We start from the raw sequence: 26,943 nt of genomic DNA, 5'->3' as shown, positions 1-26,943 counted from the left end.
CTCGGATAAGCTGTGCAGCAAACTGTGCATCGGTGTGAACCTTGGGCTCTGCACGAGGGGTTTCAGCACGTTTGGGGGGGTTTAGAGTTTTTTCATTTCATTTCTTAACTTCAGTCTATCTGGGACAGCAGGTTGTAAAGGGAAAAGTGTCACTGAAGAGCAGAGGTGGCAGAGGAAGAGCCCCTGGTGCATCCACACCGAAGTGTATCAGCTTTTCAAACAAACTGTTGGAGGCTCTTTTATATGTTACCACCGTGGTTGATCAATAGAGTCTGGGAATTCTTTACTCTGCTCTTAACTTTCAAGTGACTTCCCTTTGAAGACATAAAATATCTTGAGAGAAAGCTATTTAAAAGAAGTGCAAATTACACTCGGAACAGTACTAATCACCTCTGGAGATTTCTTGCTAAGGTTTAAGTTGATTTGCAGTTAACAAAACAGAAAAGCAATGGAAATCGGTGCTTTTTCTAACTGTGCTTATTTTGGGGGAGAAAATGACCTTAAATAGTGGGAGTTGAGGAGCTGTGTCTTCTTTCTGTGTCTGAATAAGAGCACGACGTTTGTGAAACCAAGATTGCAGCTCCTGAAACAGATAGTTTTCTGTTGTGACTGTATGCAGGCAGTTGGAATACTTGCTTTCAAACAAAAAAGAGAGTGTATGACTGTCTCCAGATGTCACTGGAGGGAGTTCTGCTTTGCAGAGGGGCCGGATCTTGCCCAGGGAATGAGAACTACCTGCAAGGAGCAGGTCATTTCCCACCTTTGGAAAGGTCTTTCTCTACAAGGGGGAGTATTTTCAACAGAGATCACTCATACATTGTGCTCAGTGGCCAACACAGCTGTCCTGGGTTCAGCTACAGCAGTCATTTCTTCTCCTTCTTAGTAGCTTAGTACTGAGAGCTTTGGAAAAGCAAACCCACGTCTCTATGGCCCTAAATGTGATTCCTATTTCCTTTGTGGAACGGATTGAATAATTAATTGTGACTAATGGTGCGAGCATGCTTTTTCCCCTGCTTGCTCGTTGTTTGCACCCTTGTGTACGTGGAAGCTGTTTGTTTGTAAGCACTTGCTGGCAGCAGCAGGGAAGTTTTGCTGACAGACGCTCAGCCCAAGGGCTGTCGATGGGTTCTCCCTGGCTGCTCAGCTCCTCCCTGCTGCCTCCGTTCAGCCAAAACCCGCATTGAACCAGGGAGAAATCCCAGTGGATGCATCTATGCCTGGGAAGTCGTGGTGGCTCCGGGTGCTGGGAGGTGTCAGGGGCGGATATTGGGATGCTCGGTGCCCTGGGTGAGACATGGGGCAGTGCTGGAAGTGGAGGCAGGATGCTGGTGGGACAGGCAGTGACCCGGCTCCTGCTGCAGTGGGAACAGACAGCCTGGAGCTACAACCACTCCTCATGGGGTCTGCTGAGAGTGGAAGGTCTCAGCTCAGCCCCGCTGCTGTTTTCCTTACAAAAATAACCATCATGAAGGCTGGAGACAATATCCTCATTAAATTAGAGTTTACCTGTACCAGTACAGATGCAGCGATTGGTAGCTATGAAGGATGGCCCCGACTTGTATCACTGCAGCAGTGACAGCCTCTTGCTGGTACTGAAATACTGAATGGTGATGTTTGTGACTTCTTAAAAGTTCCAGTCACCTCGTAGCTGGCACCAAGGATCTCACAAGAGGTGTCTCCTTTGCACCAAGGTGTCTCATTGTGCAGATCCTCAAAAAGGGCTATGGGCCGCAGCTCGGACTTTGCTTTAGGCAACATCAGTTTCTGGGATGTGTCTTTTACTGTTGTGTGCAAAGTGTCTTGGGCTTTAACGATTGCCTTTTTTCATCTGGCAGCGTTCAAGAGCTCAAAATCCATCTCTAGGAAAGGAGCAGAATGTAAACGTGGGGTTTAGGTGCTTTGGTCCTTTTTCATTTTGTGCAAACCCTGCAGCAAGTGTGCTTTCCTATCTTTAGTATGTGCCATGAGGCTGCTCCTGCCTTCAGGTTTGTTTTGTCAGCAGCTGGTAGTGAATTATTGCTGCGAGGTACGAACCTGGTTCCTCTGCAGAGGCCAGCAGACGGGCAGCCCAGGCTGGGCGCCTCATGGAACAGATGCTTGATAAGGACTGGAGACAGGCAGGATGTGATGGATGAGCCTCGTGGATGTGGGATGAGCTCCTGCACTAAGTGAGAGCAGAGGCACTGGGAGTCAGAGGCAGCGCTGGGACCAGGCAGGAGCGAGTCCAGGGGAAACAAGGAAGGGAAACCCCTTACAAACCATGACCTTGGCATAACAACCTGGATTCCTCTCTCTTCTTTCTCCATGCCTGTGCTTGCTGGGCTTATACACCTCTTTTTTTTGTCTGTGTGTTTTGTCTCCACGCAGGGCAGTGACGGTGACTCAGTGGATAAGAACAAATGCTGTACGCTATGTAACATGTCCTTTACCTCGGCAGTGGTGGCCGAATCGCATTACCAAGGGAAAATCCATGCCAAAAGGTTAAAACTGCTGCTGGGGGAACAACCAGCCCTAAAGGGCACAGGTAGGTGCAGGGGTGTCTGGGGTGGGCTCATTGTGCAGCATCAGCATGGCAGCACATGGGTAGCAGGTGATGACCATTGGCAGAAGCAGCTCCTCCTTTGTGTCGCTGTCATAACAACCTTTAACAGTCACTGATGCTCATTACTGTCTGCTTTGTTCACATAGATGAGTGGTTCGTCAGCCAGGGCCGGCCTTTGTGTGAGAGCCCTATCTCTGGCTCCATGCTTCTGAAGCGTTTTGCTTGGTGACAGACAGTATCTCCTCTGGGCACGAATAGCTGAGCCTTGCTTTAATTATCAGAAGTTATTCTACAGCTCAGCTAATATGTTTAATAAGCCTTTCGTGTTCCTGTACAGAACAGAGTGCCATTTGCTTTCACCTTAGAGGGAAATCTAGTCTTTAAAACCTGTTGGATTGATTGTCTTTTGATTTTTGCCCAGATGGGGATTCATGCTTTCCTCCACGGTGATTCCAGTAATGCAAACCTATTAACTTTCACATTTAAAAAGCCAAATGTTGGAATCGGATAATTTAACCATCTTATTGTTTGCTTAACCATAAAGTCCCTGCAAGCCACTAATATACTGTGAAACACAACTTCTCTGGTGGTGTTGGGTTAGAGGATACTTGAACAAAGTGTTCTTCGTGCTGCCCAGGCAGGATAACTGGGCTGTGGTCCTGCAGACAGATGTGTTCCACTGTTACTACCAGTTTCACTTCCTTTACAATAGGATATAAATTTAGCTTTGCACTTTACATCCTGCCTAACACAATGTGCACGTACCCTAGGTGTGATTAAATCACGGTAGTGCTCCGAACCCCATCCCTTGTGCGCAGCCCTCCAGTGGTTCCTCCTCCAGCGCAAAACTTCGTCTTTCTGCTTAAATCCAGGCGAGTTTCTGAGCATGCTGGATTTCAGGGAATAGCCCATGGACCTATTCCCATGTAAGTCAATGATTCAGATTCAGTCACCAGTAGGGAAAGAGTCGCTGTTTTCTCCTGGTTGCAGGCAGGACCCAGCAGGTCGGAGGGAGCTGGAGCAGTGCAGAGGCAGTTGGACAAGCCATGGGCAGTGGTTCTCCACTGCATTGTGAGTTTAATGATTTAATCATCTGGATGAGCCTCACAGGGGCTCCAAGTGAGCTGCGCCACGTGCTCCCGCAGTAATGGGCTCTTGAGCAGCAGCAATCACTAGGAAAGAGTAACTCAAGGACTCATCAGCTCTCCCAGACACTTGATCTGGAAGATGAAGCTGAGCTGCAGGAATACATTAATAAGCACCTCCTGGCTCTTGAGTACTTCTCACAGATGTGCCCTTTGGACACTGCACTTTTCTGGCCTTCGTACAGAGTCACCCAGCATTTTTCCACCGGAATTTTGTCCCAATCCTTCCAGTTTCTTGGACAGAGCTTCAGAGGCTCTGGTGCTCCTGAGTCCTGGACATATGTCTGTGACAACAGTGTGGCCAGGTTGTACAGGGTTTGAGTGGTTTCTGTGCTGCTTTCAATGGGAGAATTCATTATCTAGCCATTTTTCTTCCACGGAATGCTGCTCCAGATGCTCTCATATATCATCCTTACAGCCCTGATTGCCAGAAGTCCTGTCAAGGTTTTGGTATCAGCTTTGAGACCTGGGTGATGGAGTTTGAAGAGCTGCTTGTTGCTCTGGCTGCTGTAGCTAAAGGGCTGTTGGGTGCAGTTGTTCTGGAGCCCCTCTGACAATGCTGGAGCTGCAAGACAGGGATGTGGCTCTTTGGGATGAGCCATGGTTTGTTTTCCCTTTGATTTGCAGAAAGGAGATAAGTAACATTAATCTGATGAGAAGCAAGCTGCTAACTTGCAGCAATTCAGAGGTGTTGACAGTCACTGATGTATTCCAGCCCCTTCTGATGTTCCAGGCACCTGAAAGCTGAGCCCAGTGACCAGTGGGTGCTGGTGGTGCAGGAGGCAGTATAATGGCTTAGCACCTGCAAAAGAGATCAAGCTGCTGTTCTGATCATGACACCATAATCCTTCAGGTGGTTAAATGGGTTGAATGTTTTATTTGGTGTTGCCCTAAGCTCTTAAGAGTAAAATCTTTTTTAACTTTCATGTGTGATCAAAACAAGCGAGAAAGGCTCTATACAAATATTAGAGCTCTCATAATCTTTTAATTAAAAAGAAAAAGAAAGCTTAAAATATTTTCAGAGTTGCCTGAATGCTCTTGTTATGGCTGAGATTAAATGCAGTCAATCTGAAAAGGGATTTTAGCGGCAATAGGCAAGTAAATGGGTAATAGCTGCCACATCGCTGTGTCTGATTTTCAGCCTTGCACACGGATGTATTCTGCCACCTAAAATTGCTGTGAAGGTCTGTGCCGACCCTTTGTGTAGTTGGTAGGTCTGTGTGTAAAGGGAGGAAAGAATTCCATCCCTGGCAGTGTTCAAGGCCAGGTAGGACAGAGCCTTGGGTGACATGGTCTAGTGTGAGGTGCCCCTGCCCATGGCAGGGAGTTGGAACTGGATGATCTTAAGGTCCTTTCCAACCCAAACCATTCTATGATTCTATGAATTTGTCCTTTGCCCAGCTGCCTTTGCAGGAGTCATTTCATTCTCACATATAGTCACCTGTGTGGAGCATCTCTTTCTATTGCACAGTAACAAAATGAGTTTAGGTGGCAAAATGAAGACTAATGAATGCAGTTGAAACTGAATTAAGGAAGAATTCTCGGGCTGTTGGAAGAGCAGAACTTTCCAGTAAAAAAGAATGCATCGAAAAATATGTAATACTCTTGAGTGGAACACTTGGAAAATGTCTGCATTGGAATTCTGATCCCGGCTGTGGTCCCTGGAGGTCTGGAGAAAGGTGCTGCATGGCTGCTGTAGGTCCTGAAGCCACCTCTCTGGTGGCAGCTAAACCTATGAACTTACGAACAAGGAGAAAGCTGACCAAAGGATCTGATAGATTGAACTTTCTAACCTGGAGCTTCCTTGAGGCTCCTCCTCTGCAGAGCATCTCCTCAAACCCAGTGCCCTGTGGCTTCAGCCTGCGCTCGCGCCCATTCCCAGCCGGAATGCGGCACAGGGAAGGATTCCTGCAGGTAACTGCTCAACTGCTGACATCCAGCGTGTGCCCGAGTGCTGAGCGATGCCGTGCTTAATACTGCACTGAGAACAGCACAGGGCTTCCCAGCAAGCTTCATGCTACAGGGTGGAATGTTCATCTCGGTTCTGCTGAGGTGGCGAAGAGCAGGATTCCCTCTCATCACCATGGAGGTTACCTCAGTCCTAAATTCTGAGCAACCTGTGCTCTGCAGAGTATCTAAAGCAAGACACTAGTGTACATCCTACCCGGTGCTGCCCCATTCCTACCAGGTAACCCAGATGCTCTTTCTGATCACTTTAAGCTGCCGCATCCTGTGAGGGTTTGGAGGTTCATGTGGACACATTCTGCCTCCAAACACACCCCTGCTTGGTATTCTGGGGTTTCTGTCTCACCAGTCCCATAGAAAATTACATCTATTCACAGTCGCCTTGTGGCGTTATACCTTTCCTTTCAATTTTACCATCTTAATGAGATGCAGAGCTCTCATTTCTCTGCTGGTGTTTTCAGGAGAGGGAGAAGTGCCTTAACAGTCAGGTTTTTTCACAATAGGAAAGGGATGTCTCATCGCCACAGAGAAATATTTGTGATCTTCTCTGATGCTTCTGCTGCACAAGGTTGTAGCCCTCAGAGGCTTCATGTCACTGCTGCTGCTGTCTCTAGTCATTTCCAACATCTTCTATCAGCTTGCATCCAGTCATTGCTGTGAGTTATAACCCACAGAATCAGGGCGGGGGGGAATAGCTGCTGCCTTAGCTGATGGAAGTGCGGGTACCTGCAGGCATCACATCAGGAAGGTGGGAATTGGTGCATCTGCACTGGCTTTGGGAGTGAGGTGAGGAAGAAGGGGATGATTCTGCTGGCAGGAAAAGTCACCTTGGCTTTTTCACCTCCTTGTTGTCTAGTTCCTAGTGTGGGGTTTGCGTTTCAGATGTGCTGACAGGGACAGAGTCAATGGCTTTCAGGCTTGGGTGTGAGGATCCTTCCACCCACAGCTGGAACCTTCTTAGTCCCAGGTTTGTCTTCCGAAGAAAACTGGATTTCTCCCGCACCCCATGGTCATGGCTCAGTCACGTTCTCGTGCTCAGTCCCTGAGAGTGGCAATGATAAAACATCGGGTGCCATTTAAATGCAGCTATGAATAAAGAGCTTTGCATGCAAGAAATAAGTCAAACATTAGTTCATTGCCAGAGTGCTAAAGTGTTTCTAACTTTATATTTTGCTTCTTGCAGCAAAGTAAGACTTTCTCACTTCCCTCCCACAGCAAAAGGGAACGTAAGGCAGACTGTCATGAGCTATTTAGCATTTTGAAATGCTTTAAATAGTCAAACTAGCAGCTTTTATGTTTGTGTTTTAGATGGAGAAACATTTTTAACGTTTGGTGGTTTGTGAGTGTTTATTATTAATTTTCATGTCACTGCTCAGGGAATTATGATATTTTCTGTCCTGTAGTAGTTATGTAGCACGTATCAAAATGAGAAATCCATATTGGTGTAGCAGTCAACTTCCAAATCCTCCTGAAGAGAAATAGGTGAGAGGCACGGGATGTTTGCACTAGTTGCCAGGCTGGGTTCAGCGCACCTTAGGGCTGGTCGTAGTTGTATAGGGAGCCTGGGGAATGTGGCTTTTCAGGACAACACTGTTGTGAGTGCCAAGAGGAAACCCAGGTGGGACTAATGAGTGACACAGGTCTCTGTTGTAGGGCTCCAGCCTGGGGCTGGGCTCAGAGCATGCGGCCACTGGTCCAGCAGATGCCTGAAGGATGCTCCAGTTGGATTTCTTTAGCAAGCGGGAGATATAACTCTTGTGGACACCACCAGCTCTGTCAGCTTCAGCCTCCCTGGTTCCCCTCTGGCAGCAGCTAAAGATATGAACAAGGAGAAAGCTGACCAAAGGATCTGATAGATTTAACTTTATAGCCTGGGGCCTGCAGAGGGGCGAGTCCAATATATCACATTGCTCCTGGGCTGCTGTAAGCACTGGTTGTTTATAACAGTCCAGATGCCCTCATCCTCTCAGACCTTGGCAGTTGTCATCAAAACCAATAGAAGCTTATCATCCCCTGGAAATTGATAAGGTTCTGAGTAATTTTATATGTAAGATACAATTTCCTTGAGGGAAGTTAATTGATGGCCCTTCCTGAGCAGGTCAGCAGAAGATTTATAACAATATTAACTTTCTGGAGCCGTGGCGTCAATCACAGTGGGCTTCAGTCCTAATTATACATCTAAATATATCCCTGCTTTGCTCTCTGTTGCCATTCCTGGTGTCAGGCACCTAGGTGGGTTCATCGCTTGCCAACCCAGCTCTCATCAGGGCTCAGCTGGAACAACATGGAGCCTCCTGATCAAAGGAGAGTGATGAGCTCCTCGCCACCACCTAAAAATTTGCCTATTCTTCTATGCCAGAGTGGGGGGTTTGTTAATTATTTAGGTCGCAGACTGGAAAAGAAAAGGAAAACCACATAAAAGGGAATTTTTGAATCAGGTGTAATAATTAAGTCGTGTATTTTTGCATCTCGGTGGTATCTGAACTTTCTTTTACTTTCAACTGTTTTCCTGTGGCTTTGTCACTTACACTGTACAAAGCAGGAAAACTCTGGCAAACAAGGGGCAGCTCCACTGTTTAAAGACTCATCACCCATTTGTCTCTGAAACAATATGGGGATGGTGTTTGTGTTCCCAAACGGCCTCTTGAAGGGAAATGGGATTAAATCAAGGTCACGGCTTGCTGGTGCCTATCAATTCACAATGTGAAGATATTTGAATGAAGGGACTCACTATTGAATAATTTCTTCTCCATTTGTGACAATTTACAATTCCTACAGCTTTCCCTGTTCTTTCTGAGAACAACTGGAAAATAAGAATCCTGAGATGATAGTGATAAACCTGTCTCTATACCGAGGAGTAGATGGCTTTGCACGTTTTGTTTATTCTCTGCTGGCAGTAAGTAGCAATTTAAGCAGGATAAGTTTAGCAGGTTTAGTCACAACAGTGAGAAGACGTGTCACTGAGATAAGAGCACTCTGCTTTCTCAGCTAGGGAGATGCAGAGAGTTGGGGAACAGTCCTGTGCTACCCTTCCATGCTGCTTGTTTGATGGGAAATGGGACATTTCTGAGCAGCATCACACAGAACATCCAGTGGGACCCTGCTGCTCGTTGTGTCTAATGTGGGCTCAGCCTTGGGGTGCGCTGACACCAACCTGGGAGAGCTCACATCTGAACGTCTCCCTCCACAGGAACCACGCTGAGCCCCCTGAAGCAGCCGCACACGGACAGTGCCCCGGTGGTGCCATCGCCACCGCAGCGGCGGGACTCGGACAGGTACTGCCAGCTCTGCGCCGCCTGGTTCAACAACCCCATGATGGCCCAGCAGCACTACGACGGCAAAAAGCACAAGAAGAACGCGGCCAGGGCTGACCTCCTGGAGCAGCTGGGGAAGACCCTGGATCTGGGCGAGCTGAGAGGTGAGAGCACCAGTGCGAGCTTCCCATGGGATTCGGTGACGGCAGTGATGCTGCCCTTGCGCACCACGGTCACCGTTCCTTCAATCAAGTGGTGCAGGGGAGAGTGTGGTGTTCTTGCTGCTCTTTTCTAAGATGAGAGTCTGCTATTTTAGAAGCATCCTTCAGAATTTCTTTTGCCTCTTCCTAAAATAGTCCCTTCCATTAGCACACACTTGTGTCCTCGAGCAAATGTGGACTATGCCTGTGAGCTAGAGGAGAACATGTTAGAACACTTGGCCCTGCAGGAAAATGGGCATGGGGCTGATTGTTGCTGGAGGCGGAGCGCGCTCCCTTCATCTCCCTGATGGAGAGCGGGGCATTAGCTGTCTTCTGTGGTTTAATTAGTGCTTGTAAAACACTGCAATGGCCCTGAGTCAGCAGCAGCAAAGAGGAACCAAGCATTTGCTATGGGTATGTTAAACACAAGCTTTCTGTGTTCCTGCTGAAGGGAGAGCAGCCATCCATCCATCCATCCATCCATCCATGCATCCATCCATCCATCCATGCATCCCTCCGTCCATCCCAGCCCCATCAGGAGAGGCTCTGGCACCCTTAGGGTTCCTGTGCAGCTGCACCTCAGGATCACCTGGGTTTGAGCCCTGTACCTCTGTGGGACCCCTTTGTGTAGAGCCCCCGCGCACCCCCAGTCCCCCCAAGGGGTCGGTCCTGCCCGGTGCTGATGAAGGACCAGCTCCATCACCCCAGCTGATGGAGCCGCGCTGGTTTACACTGGCTGGGGACAGAGCTCAGGCTGAGTTCTGATCCAGGCCCATTGTTCACATGGAGGTGTGATTGCAGGAGGAGAGGTATGAGCCTCCTGTTGAAAGTTTTCTCTATGGCCTTGGTTATAATCCTGTGTGCACACAATGCATTTGAAGTAGGCAGAGGAGAAAGTGCAGGTTTGATTTTCAGCATCATGCAGGAGAGGAAGTCTGGTTTGCCAGCATTGTATTAACACTTTAAAATTACCTTTCTTTTTTTTTTTTTTACCTTGCTAAATGAAATAATTTTCCTGTAAATACTAATGACTATGCAGCATATTGTGCATTTCTTGTTCTGAAGTAAACCCTGTAATGGTTATCCAGATCCTTCATGTGCTACCTAGTGTGACTCACAATGCCATAAATGATTCATGTGGCTGAGTCACTGCCCGCTGTTGAGAATATGCAGGGAAATAAAACCCAGGACAATAACATGGAAGTGCTTAGTACTTTGAACTGTGCCAAGCTCAAAAGTGGCTGAGGCTGTCACTAACGGTAAATAAATCACTTGTGAAGTGTTTTATTCATTTAGCTTGTGCCTATGGAGAGTTGAGATTGGAGGGCTTTACATACTCATCAGCCCCTGTTGGTTTTTAACTTCACGGTGGTTCTGTGCACGGTTGGGAATTGCCACCGGATCTGAAGTGGTCCTGGCAGCATCCGCGGAGCGCAGGAAAGAGGACTGCAGGGCTGTGCCGGGGATGTGCGCTGGGTGTCTGGTACTTTTGGATGCTGAGGAGCTGTGAGCCGAGGAGGATGTCCTTGAGCCTGCGGATGGGCCCTGCAAAGCTTGGCTCTGCGGCTGGGAAATCCAATTCTTCACAGTTTCTGTGAAGCAGGGGTGTGATACGTATGCGTTCCGCTGTGAGGATAGAGCACATCTCTACAGATGTAGAAGGCAGATCTGTGCAATAGCCAGCACAGGATGAGATCTGCCTCTGTGCAAGAAAACTGTCTTACCTTGGCGGATGAAGTCATGTCTGACTTCAAGAGAGATGCTGACAGTGGCAGTTCAGAGGTACCCAGGCTGGCAGTGACATCTTGTCTGAGCACCACTTCCATGTCAGGTTACAGCCCCTCTCCCTGCTCTGTGCTTGCTTCGCTACCTCGGTGTGCACTAGAACACAAACTCATTTCCTTTCCACGCTCTTCTCATTGCAACTTAAATATTCATTCTATTTTGACTACTGTGGGAGACAAACACTGGATGCATTGTGTGAGCCTGGAATGAGCCGTATCATTTGCAGTACAACATTTCAGCAGCCTTTCATGTTCTGATAATGGCTACGATAAAATATTTATTGATAAATATGAATGTGTATTTGGAGAAATAAGAATAGAGATATATTTTGGGATAACTGATATTTATAGGAAACAAAAGCATTGATTCTTCTTGCCAAGTGCTCATCCTGCGATTTTGAAGTCTTATTTTCTTCTTGGAAATGAGAAAGAGGAAGAGAAAAAAACCCCAAAGGGAGGTAACACACGAACAGCACCGTTTCTGCAGGGAATATGGAGTTGAAGCTGCAGTCCATGTGGGTGCATGGTCCCACATGCTTTGGTGAAGCAGAGGGTGCTTGGCAAGTTGTTTGCAGTGCAGAACCACCCAAGGTCCAGCCCCATCTCTCTGAGCACCTTCATGTGGCTTCCCAGCCCTCCAGCAGAGCAGGTCCAGGATCCCTGCTCCAAGGAGCCCCGCTGTTCCTACTTGTTAGGAAAGTGTATGGAGACGCCCTGAAAGAGCAGGAAGATCCAGCCCATCCTGGAGCAGGTCATAAAGAGGCAGAAGCCGGAGCTGTGGTGACAAACATGAATCCTGGGCTCTGCCCCTGACAGCTTGTGCCTGTTCAGCAACATGGAGCAGAACAGGCTGCATCTGGCAGCTCCCGCCTTCCCGCAGCCTGCGCCTGGCATGGAGGGAATTGCATCCCTGCTCCGTCAGGTCCTGTTTCACTTCACGTCTGGCGTCACCCATCACTGAGGGTTCTGGTTCCTCCTCTGATGCAGGTGGGCTTTGCAGGGGCCTCACAGCAGGGACCATCTGAGCTCATCCACAGGGAATTGAATTGATGCCGGGCACTGCGTATTGCTGGTGCTGAGCCAGAACCCCACAGCAAAAGGCTCGCTCCCTCTGAAGGCTGGTGCAGTAACTGAAAGGCTGGGCTGCATTCCATGGATTCAGTGTGCCCTTTCCCACTCGTTTGAATGAACAAAATGAGCAGAAGACGTACAGACAGACCCTTCTTCATCCCATCAGTGTTTATAACCTGTAGTAAGCAGGATGGGGATGGCTGCGCAGGGATTTGTCACCTGAAGCTGTTGCAAATGCCACAGTTGCAGATGGTGTCTGGCAAAGTCAGGCAAAGTGCTGAGTTTCATTTTCCTTCTCGGCTCATAATTTCTTTGTATGCCTTATAAATACTTCTCATTCTTTGCTGTCACTGTTGGTTAGTAAAAAGCGATTTAACAAGTACTCCCCTGGAATGTCTTTTAATGCACTTTATGCAGAATGACATTAATGACTTGACTTGTTAATATTTTATTTGACGGATATAGGAGCACATTCAATTTTACATGAATGCATGCCACGATGCAGGGGAAGGAATGTTGATGTGCTGTGGGGATGCAAAAGGAAACATGAAGAGAGAGCACAGACATTTCCTAGCACAGACTGCTCTGGCTGGGGCCACCAGCCTATTGCAGGCTGCCTGCTCTGCTAATGCTTGAATCCAACAGCCTTTGTTGGGTGCAGCCCTTGTCCTGCCGCAGGAATGTGGCTTCTCCGGGGCGGTGTGGCATTGGGAAGCACAGTGGTGTGGCTCCTGGTGTCTTCGTTCCAGTCCCGGTCATGTTTCCATCCACCTAAAATAGGGCTGTTGGCGTTGGCAGATGTGTGATTCTGCTGAGCACAAGCAAGATCATGGAATCAGCCCATTCTGTGGCAGCATTTTCCAGCTGTCGGGAAGAGCAGGCTGCAGTGGAGCAGCGCTGAGTCCCTCCCAGGCTGGACATGGGAGGGGGGGACAGGAGTCCCCCTTGTTCGTCACCATGAGCAGCCTCGACGTGCTGGTGGGATAAAATCAGTGTCCCCAGTTAGGAACTGTAATCACTGATGGTGTTTCCACCTACACAGGTAATTAAGATTCAATAAGGCTGTTGTTAATGTGTGCTGTTAAATTAGCTGCTGAGCATTAGAATCTTATTACCTTAATTTAAAGTATTTCCAGTTTCTTACTTCCCCTCCTTCCCATCTCTGCCCTGCAGTGATTGTGGCATGGTCCGAGGGCTCGCACTGCAGCACGGTGCTGCTGCACCATGTCAGCCATGCAAAGCCTTTCCCCCGCATTGTGGACAGAGGGTTTGACTATAAACCCAGTCCTGCAGCACCAAGAATGAATTCAGTAAGAAGAACATCCATAAGCATATTTGCAATCTGGGTTTTGTTCCCTACCATATCACCACACATAAAAACATAGATGACTCTTCCATTATCTCTTGCTTGCTATTTTCAAGTGCTCATCCCAATATTTTTGGAATATTTTGTTAAAGAAGATGTTTCACTATATGTTGGGTCAAGTTTCCTACTTGAGAGATGTTTGAGGTGTTTGAGAAGTGGGGCTGTCAGTGTAACTAGTGCCTGAAGCTCAGAAAAAAGTGGTTTTGGGGTGAGTTGGTAAGTACAGATGGAGACTGCTAAGTGTATCTACAGCCTCTGCAGTTAATTGTGGTAAGCATAAACTGCTCAGATTTGAGGATGCCATACGTCACTTGTTCTAAGTGAATTGTTCTAGCAATTTCTGCAAAGAAATAATCCTGTAGAAAGTCAAGAGAGACTATTACATGGTACATTAAAACCGCTCCTGAGGAGCGCAGCAGCCCGTGCTGAGAATCCCCCAACTCTGGGTATTTTTAAGCAGAGCCTTTCAATTAAGCTTGAAACGGTCTGTTCAGATCCTCATGGATATGAATCAGTGCAAAGCCGAAACCGGACCACAGGGGCTCTAAAATATGCAATTCCCTTTTTTCCTAGGAGGACAGGACAGGGATTACTTTAGCATCAATGGTTATGGTAATGCCGATGTGTGTGCAATGTCAGTGATGCTAATGCAGGAATGTTTGGGTGAAAACTTGTCTAGAAAGGCAAAGTAGAACATTAACTGTGTAAATAATGTGCTAGGCTGGCCAGTATCCCTTCCAGAGGAGGGGAGGGAGGAGTGCACCAGGGTGCTAAGAAGAAATGCCTCAGAAATGGACCAAAATGTGCATTTTTCCAATCTAAACTGATAGGAATCAAAACTAATCCCAGCCATTCCAGCAGCTGGTGGGCAGCAACCTGTCCTAGGGAATGGCCTTTTCTCCTTCACCTCTCATTCTGGTTGCTGCATGGTTCCTGGGGTCCTAATTTTAGATTTCCAGCTTTCCAGAGGTGGAAGTTGAACAAGGTTTGGAGACGTGTGAGTTGCACAGGGAAGGTGGCTCCTCTGTTACTGACCGCTCTCATCAGCGGTGCCACTGTAATCCTGCAAAGCTCCTGTTTGTGTTCTGTGCATGCACACTCTTTAGATGAATAAATATCGCGTCTGCAGTGGATGTCTCAGAGATGTGAAGTTTGATCTTAGCAGAAAAAGCGGAGCACAGGCTGGGTTTGTTGAGTTGAGTTCTTCAGCTCGGATGTTTTGCAGTGAATGTGCTCGGAGACTGTTTCTGTGACTTGGTTATAAACTGCTTTGCAGCTTCTGTTTGAGATGTGCATGAATCTCCTTAATTGCCTGGGTTTTTTCCTTCTCTGCAATCTGTGCCCAGAGGCAGAGCAGTGAATTAGGAGGGAAATGCTGTTCAGACCCAGTGCCTTCCCCATGCAGGGAGCTGTGGGTGCTACTCCATGGGGTTCTGGCTTCTCCGATGGTCCTGCAGCTCTTGTGAGCCAGGTACAGCCCATAGTCCCCACTGCTGTTGCTCTGGGGGTGTTTCTATGGGTTGCTGCTGATGCCATTTGCTTCCTCTTTGCTAGCAGGAGATATAAACCTCCCATGGGTATGACCTGCCTTTGTGCCCAGCATAGTCACTGCCCTGGCTGCAGTAACCTGCTCAGCAGCTTAGATTCTGTCCCCTGCAATTTGCATCACAATACAATAAAATGCAGTGTAGTTACTTCGGAAATCACTTCTAACTGTGGCAATCAAACAAACAATGAAATGGGAAGTAGCAGAGGAAGCCAAGAGATTTGTTAGGAGGTAAAAAAGACCCCAAATCAAACAAAACCCCACAACCCCCCCCAAACAAACCCAGTGTCTCTACTGTGAAGCCGCTGAGCTGTTATTTCTAGTTCAGCGGTACTCAGTTGGCCAGCAGCAAGAGCAGCGGCTGTATAAATAGTTGTTTGTTATTGTAGCTGCAAAGGGCTAAAATTAGCCAAGTCCAGGCTGTTTATGGGCAGGGGCTGAGACAGGTATCGCAGCCAAGAGTAAATCCATCAGGAATGCGCTTCCAGCATTTGGGTGGCCACCTCGTACCTGCACCACGCTTCCAGCTTTGATCTTCAGACAAGGCTGCCTGAGATCAGTGGCTGTGGTGGATAAATCAGAGCGGATCCCTTTGGGGGGGGAAAATAAAGTTCCTAAGATCTGTCTCCTAAATAGACTAATGAGGAATTGCCCTGAATTGTGATTGCTACCAAACCCCCAGAGGAATGAACAGAGCCTCGTGTGCTCGATAGTGGGAGTGCAGGGATGCTCTGTGGGAATTCACAGGAGAGTGATGTGGTGCCGCAGGGACCGAAGGCTCCAGGAGGGATTTGCCTTTGAACCCTGCTTGTCTGGTCTGTGCCTCTTTAAAATATCCCTTTAGGCTTCACTAATACTTGGATACCCTGGCCTGGAAAAGTAAATAGATGGGTTATTGTAAAGGGAGCACAGTTAATGACTCCGGGTTTTCTTTGCAGGCCTGAAGCGCAGCTACACGTGCAACATCTGCAGCGTCACCCTGAACTCCATAGAGCAGTACCACGCACACCTGAAGGGCTCCAAACATCAGACCAAGTGGGTATCTTTGTTCTTTTCCTGTCTGTCTGTGCCTGGATGAATATATAGAATAATGCGTTACACACTGCATTGGGAGTATAATGGGATTAGGTGTTTCCAAGTGAAAATGTTTATGCTGTGATTTAGAGCAATTATGTGTTACCCAACTCTGAGATTGGAGGGCATCTGCTCTGTCAATTAGTACAAATTATTAAAATGAAATGATAAAGATACACGGCACCAGAGAGTAGATTAATGAACTAATCTCTCTTAATTCACTTACATGTGAGCTTTGGGAACACTTTCAGGACTGCCCAGATTAGAAGACGAATATAAAAGGTGTCAGTTACTGAAATACTTCAGGTGGCTTTAAGGACAGTCTGAAAGATGAGGCAGGATGATCAGAACCAACAGCAAGGACCTTCAGCAAGTTTCCTGCCTTTGTCTCCCTTCCTCTTGTAGCACAGCTCCCTGATGGGGTATCCCTGCTCCACTGGGTTACATGCACAGTGTGCAGGACAGTGCAGACCAGGTTGGGGTCCCTACCCAGTGCAACAGATTCCCACCACTGGGAAACAGAGCTGACAACTCTTCCCATTAGAAACCTGGAATGAGAGCTGCCTGGGCACAAGCTGCAGTTTATCCTTCCCTTGCCAATCCTTCTGAGTTTGCATCATCATTGCTATTGGTATTATTACAAGGGATAGAGGAGTTCCTTTCAAATCAGAGCAGCCTCCTGGACGGCAAATAGAGATGTGCAGGAAAGATGCACTGATGCTTTTCAGCGTCAGGAGGGAGCTTCACATCCTGTTCTATCCCCACACCTTCTGCTTCTGTTGTTCAGGCTCCTGCAATTAGCAGAGTGTCATCTCCACCATTAGACAGTTCTGCAGCCCTGTTTCATCTTGGTAAGGACCAAGCCAGCCTGTGCAGGGAATACCAGTGAGCACAGGGGCCTGCAGGACTCTGCTTTCATTGAAAGGACTTTCCTCTTCTGCATATTAATATTCTTATCAGTCTTTCTAAATTTAGTTTCTTATCATCTATTCATAATGACTTAAATCTGGTCCCGAGAGATTTTCATGGGCATTGAGCACAAGAGGAAACAAAGTAATAAATTCAAAAGAGAGTATGTTACAAATGTAATAATGGAATGCCAATTAGAGGCATTCGTCTGACCAATTTCTATGGGAAATTGCTCTGATTATTCTATTTCCTCCATCCATTGTTCATTGTTACACAATTTTCTGTGAGGCCAAGTATCTGAGCACAGGGCAGATCTCTCCCCGGGGCCTATAGGAAGTGCAGGAGCATGGGAGACAATAGACCGGCAGCTTGGGCTTGTGCACAACAAAAGCTCTTCCCACCCTGTAATTAGGATGTAACCAGATTTTGCTCTCCTTGATAAAGCTGCTTTTGCAGCTTCATTGTCCTCTTTGTGGGACTGAGGGGATGAGTTACCCATATCTTTTATCCTGAATCAGGTCTGAGGGGTCTGTAGCAGCTGTGTGCGATGCTGAATGTGGCTGGACCCAGAGATGCAGCCCCAGAATGAGCCGGGGGGGTTGTCTCATAGCCATAGTTCTTCTGTTTGCAATGATGACCTTGTACATGGTGTTTGTAGGCTGCACAGGGCACTTGTGATAATAGCAGGCAGCAGAAGAATTTGCGTAGGTAAAGCAATTGATACAGCTCATGTTCCTGGCTACAAGAATCATCTATATCTCAGTGCATCCCCTCTGCAGCCCTTCCACCTACCCTGTTAAGCGTTTCACCCACTGGTTTGGGCTCTTCTCATTACTGCTGGTTAGTGTCAAGACTGTCCAATTCCTTGTAACTTGGTCTGAAACCAGTGCATTGCAGTTGCCAAGGCAACAAAACACTTTATGTCACTGTCATACTTCATATAATTAAAAAATTAAAAACAGAAGAGGGGAGCAGTTTGTGAAGAGAAGGGATTTTGCTCTGGGACAGGTTAGAGGGAAGGTGATTGCAGGCTGGAAGCACCCAAAAATACTTGACAGATGAGTCTTCTGAGAAGCTGCTTTAGGAGAGAAGGATGTTTATGAGGAATGAGTCAAGTTGTGGCTATTTATTATAGTCCTTGAGAGCTCTCCAGAGAGCAAAACACAACCCAGCCATGGCTGGAGTTGCTTTAAATAACCCAGCACGCAGCAGCCCTCGAACTGCTGCTTAGCAGCCTGTGTCATCTGGGCCTCCACTGCTTCTTGGCCACCAGTGGTGCTCCTTTAGCAGAGCAGAGTTCAAGGCTGGGTACCCCGGCGCTGAGCTCTTCCCTTGGGGTGTCTGGTGCGCAGAGCTCAGCTGCTTGCAGGGATTCTGGGGGCTTGCCTGGATGCTTCCAACTGGATTTGTTTGGCAAAAAGATTGGGAAAAGGGGAGAAAAGCTGAAAGTGTCTTGGCTGGGATTTTGAATGAAAGATGCAGGAGGAGGTAGCTAATATTGAGGAAGTTCTCATCCCTCAGGCCAGTGAATATGCAAAGCAAGATAACGTCTACTAGCTCCCAGGTACAGGTACTTTTTTTCTCCAGGGTACAGGTACTTTAAGCTGTATATTTGAAAATAAAGGGGAAATGCATCCTTGGTTTTTATCCTAACACAGAGCCAGGAACTGGGGTGAGAGTCGGGTACAGGGGAATCTCTGTTAAGGCATCACAAATTGGCACGCAGCCTGTTCATGTCAGGGGCCAGGCAGTGTTCATGGCAGCTCCGATGGGAATGTCTGCACAGCCCCAGCTCGGGCACTGGAGTAGGTTTGGAATGGGACTGGACCCTGGAACATCTGAGGAGCACTAACACTTTAACTAGGGCTTTATGAACTGTGTAGAGATGATTGAGCCATTGTTTGATTTGCTTTCCATGCAAGCGAGCAGAGGAGCAGCAGGATGAGGAGCAAGGTGCAAGGCACCACCACTGGCTCCCTTTCCATGAGGATCAGTGGCAGTTGGAATACCAGCTCATGAGGAGCTGCAGGAAGGAGGGCACGTTATCTCTGAAACCGTGGGAGAGCATCATGTGCCAACCTTTTTCCTTACTGCTTATGAAGTAAAGAAACTTCCCTCTTTTCTGGTTTATGTAAAGTCCCAAAATCACTGCTGACAGTGATTTGCAACACGTAACAGAGAGTTAAAGCCCCATGTCGTTGTGAGAGAAGCCAAGGGATATTCAGATTCTGGGGTCAGAGAAATGCTGGTGTGAATACTAACTTAGGGCTTTGCAAAATCACTTCCCTTCTCTAATCAGCACATGCGAGCATGGGATTGGGACAGGGTGCTGTGTTCATCGCTGTACCCGAGAGAGGAGAGCTGTGTCTGGGGAAGATGCCCCAGAGGCTCCGGTTCCAGGTCTGAAGTAGCTCCTCAGGGGCTTGTGGATGAAAGGAACAGAGATGCTGTTGGCAGAGCACCAGAGCCCAGACCCACGTTTGATGTAAGTGCCGTTACTGGGCTATAATAATGTGCCGGGTAGTGAGAGTTGGGAGCAGTCCTCCACCCTCCTGGCTGTCAGCAACTGGAGGCTGAGATCCAGCCCTAGTAATTAAGAGTCTGACTATATAGGGATGATGATTCCCACCTCCATAAAGAGGAATTTTGTCTTCTCGCCTTTATTTTGTTTCTTTGATCAGCCAGACCTCTCTGCCACATCTAGAGCTCACAAATATATTCTGGGGTTTCATAACCACTCATTTACACATTCATAGATGCTAATACATGTCTAGGCTTCCCTTTCAAAGTCTTGCTTTCTGATTAATTTTAGGGTTTCTGCAGAGAAGGGGACCCAATCCTGCAGCTATCGTTGGGCTAAAATCAACTCAACCTACCAAAGGAGTGCAGCGTTCAGTCAAAGTGAATTCCTGGGGGTTGAGAATGGTCGTTTCTAGTTTGGAGGGTGTGCTCTGAAGATCTTTCTGCACAGCCCTTTACCTAGTCCCTGCTGAAAGCCCAGATGATTGATGACTGACCTGTTGAGGAGCAAATGACAGAGGGCTTGGTGTCTGGGCAGGGCTTTTCTCTTTTCTTTTCTGATTGAGAACACAGATGTCTCATTGGAATTATGTTTATTAACATAAGCTCTTGGCTATTCAAAAATCAGAGCTAATCACAATAGTGTGACTGTGGTACCCGGAGAAGCCTCCCCCTCCACCAAGACTGCAATTCCATTGCGTTTTCAACCTATTTTAGATGGAGTAAACAAGTATTTACAGCCTGTCACAGCTCCTGGTTGTGGGATGTGATGATGGATGTTTCCTGAGGGCTCTGGAAGCTTATTTCCTGGACTAGAGGAAGGCTTTGGTGCTTTCTGGCCTGACTTTTGTGTCAGATTTTATTATTTCTTTATGTCAAATTGTATGTTATTTCATTTCTTTGTGTTCTTTCTGTTTCCCCTGGACCTTTGCAGCCCCATCCCTGGTGTTGGGAGGTTGAGGTCTCTCCTGCGCATCCTCAGCCTGACCCAATGCACTCCTTGGTGCAAGATTTCCAATACATTTCAGGAGATGGTAGTCAATATTTAAGTTGTACCCTGTATTTTACAACCAAGCCAAATGACTTTTTTCTTCCCTTGATGACAGCAACTTTTATTGGTAGCAGTAGCAAATTCCATGTGTTTTCTGTAACATATAGTGGCTGATGCCTGCAATGTAAAGAAGCCTTTAGAGAGATAATAACTCCAGAAGATGAATAGTTATAAAAGGTATATGAAATTGAAAGGCATTTTAATCTGTCATTATTTCAGTTCCAGAGAGCAGCTGAATAACTACACTGCCTATGAGGAGAGAGCGTGTAATTCTTTCTCTCATTATAGGATTAAATTGTCTCCCTTCCCTTTCAATGTAAGTGAAAATAAAGGTATCTCTGATACCTTCTGGTTTGATCATGATTTGGAAGCCCGGGGACGGCTTGTACATCTCTGTTTCATGGTGTTGGGTTTATAGATTATTTTAATGTGAAGCACAAACACTGGGCTGATGCCCAAAGTGTAACCCTGAGCTCGCCAATGCTGCTGAAGAATAACTTGAGGACCTAAGGAAAGTATGCTTTTTTCAGCCTGTTACAGCAGTTTTCTTTCATAAAATACAAAACTGGCCTTAAACTTGCCAATGTGTTTTAGATAAAAAGAGTTTCTGATTATTTGGTTTAGGATTGAAATCTCCTTATCGCTCACATAAAATTGGCTTTAGTCATCTTTTCATCAGGAACTGTAGTGATAGGACAAGGGGTGATGGGTTTAAACTGAAACAGGGGAAGTTCAGGTTGGAGATAAGGAAGAAGTTCTTTGCTGTGAGGCACTGGCACAGGGTGCCCAGAGAAGTGGCAAATGCTCCATCCCTGGCAGTGTTCAAGGCCAGGTTGGACAGAGCCTTGGGTCTAGTGTGAGGTGTCCCTGCCCATGGCAGGGGGTTGGAACTGGATGGTCTTAAGGTCCTTTCCAACCCAAATTGGATGATTCTGTGTTCTATGATTCTATGATTCATTACAAGGAAAGCTGCAGGTTTCCCTAAGGACCGACTCTCCTCGGATCTGCCTTAGTGCGGGTTCCTCTGGAGCTCCGGCTGCTGGAAGAGGCAGGTGGGAGGTGGCACCATCCGATGCGAAGGGCAGCAGGATGGATGCTGATGGGAAGGCTGGAGGTGAACAGAGCCCAGCTCTGGACCAGGGGTAGCATCATAGAGTGACTTGTGCTTCACTTGTGTCTTGCAGCCTGAAGAACCAGTAGTAGTTCATCAGTCGAGACACGGAAAACCACCGAGGCTGCTTCTGCGAGGGGAACTGGTGAGCAGGGAGAGGATCCTTTCTTGGACAATGATCCCATGTGGATTCAGTTATTAACATGTCACTAACCTTCGCTTGGGACAAATACATGGATATTATTTTTTGGTTTTTTTTAATTTTGTGGTGAGTTAAACTATTTCAATGGACTTTTTTACCCTTTCAAGATAATATTTATTCAGCACAGAGTCTAGAGTATGATAACTCCCCTGTAAATACAGCACTTAATCATCACTCATCTTCAGAGACAGTGGAAACAAAATATTTTACTTTTTCATATTTATTCTTAGATTTCTCCCAAGGGTATAAAATTATTCTATTACATTATCCATGATAGTGATGTAATCAGTCTTCAATCAGAAATAAACATACTTTCTTCACCTTCTCCAGCATGGTTTGTGTCAACACATAACGAGCAGCAAAAAATCAATCACAGGGATTGTAGAGTGGATGAATCTTTTTCCTTTCCTCTTTGACTTCAGCGAAACAAATGGTTCACTGAGCAAAGAAAACTCAAATGACAGCGTGAAATCCTTTTCCTGCCAGTAGATTTCCTACAGGCTGGATGGAAGCTGTTCCCTTCATCACCATTGCCGATGCAACCCCAAAGCTCTGCTGCCTGCGTCCCTGGATGCTGTGGAGCCTCCCACCGAGCTCCAGCATCTCCCAGAGGGCTTGGACCAAAGGTTTCCCTGCATCAGAACCCCCGTATGCTGCAGCCATGCTGGTGCTGCAAGAGGTGAAGCGCTGGGCAGGGTCAGGTCTGCAGGGAGCTGGAGGTGCTGGGGATGCTCCGGGTGCTGGGTGCCTCTGGAAGCCCTCTAGCAGGGTCCCAGCACCCATGAAGGACCCCATCTGACGGCTCCGCAGGCAGGGCACATGCAGGGAGCGATGCTCGGGGGTCCTTGCTCACAGAGAGGAAAAACTCAAAGGATTTAAAGGAGCAAAAGTTGACCGAAACCCAGCCCTAACTGCCCAAGAGGAACACTGGTGCGCAGAGCCCTGCCGGGTCCCAGGCTGCAGCAGTTTGGGGCTGCTCTGTAGGGAAGGTGCTTATTCCTCGCTGGCTTTGGGGGGAGCAGAATCAAAAGTGACTCAATGCGCTGGGAAGAGGGAGCTCACAAGGATTTTAGCTTTTCTACTGCAGTCAGCACAGAGAGACCTCACCTGCTGCAATGCAAAGAGCTGCAGTGAACATGATCCCGTTTCACATAGGTACTACGAGTGATGCAAAACAAACCTCCCTGTGCTCTGGTGCACGAACGCGGTGAGTGCGCTTTGCATGCAGAGAACCTGTCTTGTGAATGCTGCTAGAGATTAAGCACCATGTCTTTAAAGAGCTATCTGGTGGGTTTATGTATATGTAGTAGCACAATTCTTTGAGACTGTGGCCATTTCCCTGCTTCTGCATCTCTGAAATAACAGGCTTTGACATTTCCTTTGTGCACACTCAGCTAGAGGCTCTCTTGTGTCTTTGGAAGGCAGCAGTGATGTGTATGGATCCATCAGTTCATTTACCAGGAACCCCAGCAAGGTGCAAATCCACTCCTCCAGCATCTCAAGGAAGAGCAGTGACCTGCTTCTACTGGCTCTGCATCAGGGAAACTTATAAGCCACAGCTCAGCACCATGGCCTGCAGGTCTGTGAGTTGTCTGCCAAGTGAACAAAATGGATGCAGATGAGGAATCTGTGTCCTCCATCCGCTTTGCTGCACCTTAATAAACCAAAACAGAGTGTATTGGTCTGCATTTTGGTGTTGAGTAGCACTGTATGGTTCAGGCGAGAGATGTTTGGGCACGTCACTTGGAAAGCCGCAGTTGTAATGCAAGTGTCATGTTATATGTTCATGGAATTATTACTATTATTGTATATTGTAATATGGTAGCTCATAAGATTCCAAGCTCTGCAGCAGGGGATGCTGTCAGTGCTGCCCAGTGACCTTGCTCTGCCTCCCTTTGAGGGAAGCAGCACCCAAAGGGTTTGCACAAAGAGGCAGATGTGCAGGTGAAATGAAGGCAGCCTCGCTGTAAAGCTGTGCTCAGCCGTGTTTTGGGGAAAGGGAATATTGAAAGTCATGAAGTCACAAGGCAGCACACACCAAGAAGCTGTCCCGAAGCCAATGCTGATACCTGTAGGACTCCACCAGTAAAAACAATTAGAAGCCCAAACTGAGCAGATTCACTTTTAAAAGACTTTTTCCAAATCTTCAGGAGAGAAGAGAAATAATTATCCTAAATAAAGAGGCAGATCAATAATAAGTGTTGCTCTGAAGAAGCCCATGTTATGTTGTCTGCCAGCAGTGAAGACTAAATAGACCCCTTCTACTCTAAGAACAAATGAGACTCCTGTGATTTGGGTTTAGGTTTTTTTGCCACAGCAAAATGAAATCTGTTGGCAAATAGACTTAATAGGCAATGTTCAGTGCTTTATCTTCATTTGGCGTTTAATCAACAGGACGTGCTACATCTGTATAATAGCTGCCTGACAGAACAGAGCAACTCTATCGCATCTTCACATCTGGTGAAATGAGTATGAATAGCATCACGTGTGATGCCAGAGGTTACAGATGGTGTGGGGCCAGGTCCCTAATGTGTATGTTTGAGCTGTGAACTCGTGTGCTGCCCTCTGCACGTGCTCACATAGGCAATACTCTTGGGTTTGTGCATGTGCCATTCCAGTTGTGCTCCTGCACTGACAGCTTCCTCCTGCTGGAAGTTCATGGTAGAGGGGAGGTGTCAGCAAAACAGCGTTATCCCCTGCACTGTGCTCCAGGCCTGTGCCCAGCAGCACCTCAGTTCTTCTGCCTTGCTAAGGGATCTAAACAGAGAGAAGGAACTGAGTTGGAGGAAGGACCTTTGCTGTTCCGCATCCCTGGGGCTCGGCTCACCGCCCCGGCTAGGCTGCGGGATGCGCTTGTGCCTTCAGTCGAGCGCAGGGAAGGGTCAGAGGCACTGCAGAGTCTAATTGTTTACTCTGCGGGGACAGTAAAAGATACTGAAGAAGCTCAATATGATTAATATGTGCTCTTGCATCAATGCCTTTCATGTGTGGAGGAGAATGGGTTGTTCACAGACGAGTAAGCATCTCCTTAGGTTTCATAGCTGTGGGGCTGTTCCACTTACTGTGTTTTGGGTAGTAACATAAGATGCCAGTGTTTCTGAAGCTAAACTGCCTCTTTACAGAGAGAGTGATTTACGGAACTAGAGCACATCATTCGTGTGTGTGCAGCCTCCTTCCCCTCAAATCCTTCCTTCCCACAGCATCTGCACCTTCCTCCAAGCTGCACCCAAGGTGCTGCAAAGGCGGTTATATCAGGAGAGGGGAAAAACCCATCTACCTTGTGTGCTCAAGTAATCACTACATGCTAATTGCAGCAAACTAATGACAGCACAAAGACCATTTCTTTCCCTAGGCAGTTGTGGAGCCAGCTCTGATGCTGCTGCAGTGAGCTGGGGTGATCTCAGCCTGTACAAGCCTGTCTGTCCTTCTTCTGCCCTGGCTGGCTGGGCCTAGAGCTGCTGCTTTGCTTGGTCTAAGAGAACAACCAAAGACAGAGGATCTGTCCCTAATTTAGATAAATCTAGGTGTTTATGCAACTCTGGCAGCTTTCAGGTGGATGGTTTGTCCAGTGCCACCACAAAGCTGCACATAGGCAAGAGCAGAGGATCAGTGCCACATCCCACCAGCCCCTGTGAGCAAGAGGCATGAGAGGAGATTGAGGTGCCCCATCACATCCCCCTACTCCATCCTGTTCCCATCCGGAGTAGCTGTGTCTGTGTGGTGCCAATATTGTCCTGGTCCAGTCAATCTGGCTTCAGTCCCTAAATCCTTCTAATCTCTTGCTTTTCCTAAGTTCATCAGGCTTTCAAAGCAAGACATAAAAAGACAAATCTCCAAATGGTAAGTCAGTGATCCCTGCAGAAATGCCTCCAGATTGCATGCTCTCCTCTGATGTTGAGACTAGTCCAGCACCCCAGGCTTAAACACTGTCTGCAGATAGATTAGAGCTCTTTGAGAATAGATGCAGAACAACGATTGCATCCGCCAAGGTTACTTTAAATTGAGGAGCGAAAACATTTGTATGTATATTCTTCATTTTCCACGCAGAACATCTACATGTTATACAAGACATCTGAAGCAAACTCCATAAAATTCCTTCTCTATATCATATACTCGTTTTCCCAGCACCTTTGTGCATCTCATAATCCTGCCAGTACTACTAAACTCATCTCTGAGTGCAGCTGGCTTGTACTCCTGCCAGGACCTTGCTTCATATCCTCCAACAGCAGGGTTGCGGGCTGGGATTTTGCTGCAGGCTGGGGCAGAACATGAGCAGCTGATGCTCAGCATCTCTCCAGGATGGTCTTGTCCACTTTCACCCCCCTTTTTGACATGGTGACCATGGATGCCAAAGCTTAGAAGTAAAATGCATCATCACCAACACTGCGGGTACCACGGAGGGCCGGTGCCTGAGCTTAAATGCAGAACTGGGTGAATCTGTGACAGTCTTAAGAAGCCTGGACAGGGCTCTCTCTGCAGATCCTTTCCTGGTGCTGGTGCAGCAGTGATGGTAACTCGCTGGCCTCACTGCTGTGGAAGGGAGCAGCATCCCCTCCGTGGGCCATGCTCACTAAATCGAGTCTTGTGGCGTGCTCATGGGTCCTTGACAATGGCATTTGGATAATATGTTTTTAATCAGTGTGTGCATTTCAATTTGCTTATTAATAGCAAGGAGCTGTTGTTAGATGCTGCTGGTGATACCATGCTTGTCAAGCCTATCTCTCCAGGCTGAGGAGAGAAAGAAACTGCATCTATTGTGTAAGAAAAGAAATTGCAGAAAACACATGTTTTAGGATCTGTCATTCTCTGCCTCTATCTTTCTTTATCTCTGCCTTTATTTTTCTCTTAATAGCTCTATGGATGCTATTTACAACAAGGACTGTTTAACAGGATTTTGTGCCTGTTGTGACACCTCCGAGACAGCCTGAACATCACTTTTTGCTGGGTGTTTTTGACATGTCAATTGGTAAAAGGTTGACCCAGTCTAGGCTCAGAACAAGCCCTGAGCACAAATTCCTAATCGGGGATCCAAGGGCACAGACAATAAAGGACATTTGGAAGAGAGAACAAGGAGATAAGAGATTCTTTTTTTCCCCATTCTCTGCCAGCAAAGCTGCTCACTGATGAGGAGCAAGGAGAGAGCTCCAAGCTCCTGCAGCAGAAAACAAGGTCCCCCTGCTCCAAACTCCTATTGCTCTGCGAA

The 26,943-nt window shown here is 47.3% G+C and overlaps 1 protein-coding gene across 1 annotated transcript in view; it reads left to right on the top strand.

The window, feature by feature from the left end:
- ZMAT4 (zinc finger matrin-type 4) overlaps window positions 1–22,198 on the top strand; it is a 54,518-nt gene extending 32,320 nt beyond the window's left edge. The window contains exons 4-7 of the mRNA XM_030509977.1: window positions 2,368–2,524; window positions 8,843–9,070; window positions 15,812–15,908; window positions 21,612–22,198. Of these exons, the coding sequence (XP_030365837.1) occupies window positions 2,368–2,524; window positions 8,843–9,070; window positions 15,812–15,908; window positions 21,612–21,627 (498 nt within the window). The 3' untranslated portion in view covers window positions 21,628–22,198. The remainder of the gene's footprint in view (window positions 1–2,367; window positions 2,525–8,842; window positions 9,071–15,811; window positions 15,909–21,611) is intronic.
- The last annotated feature ends 4,745 nt before the right edge of the window (window positions 22,199–26,943 follow it).

This window comes from Strigops habroptila, chromosome 21 (genome assembly GCF_004027225.2).
Source record: "Strigops habroptila isolate Jane chromosome 21, bStrHab1.2.pri, whole genome shotgun sequence".
NCBI lineage: Eukaryota > Metazoa > Chordata > Aves > Psittaciformes > Psittacidae > Strigops > Strigops habroptila.
This window is presented reverse-complemented; position numbering and strand designations above follow the sequence as displayed.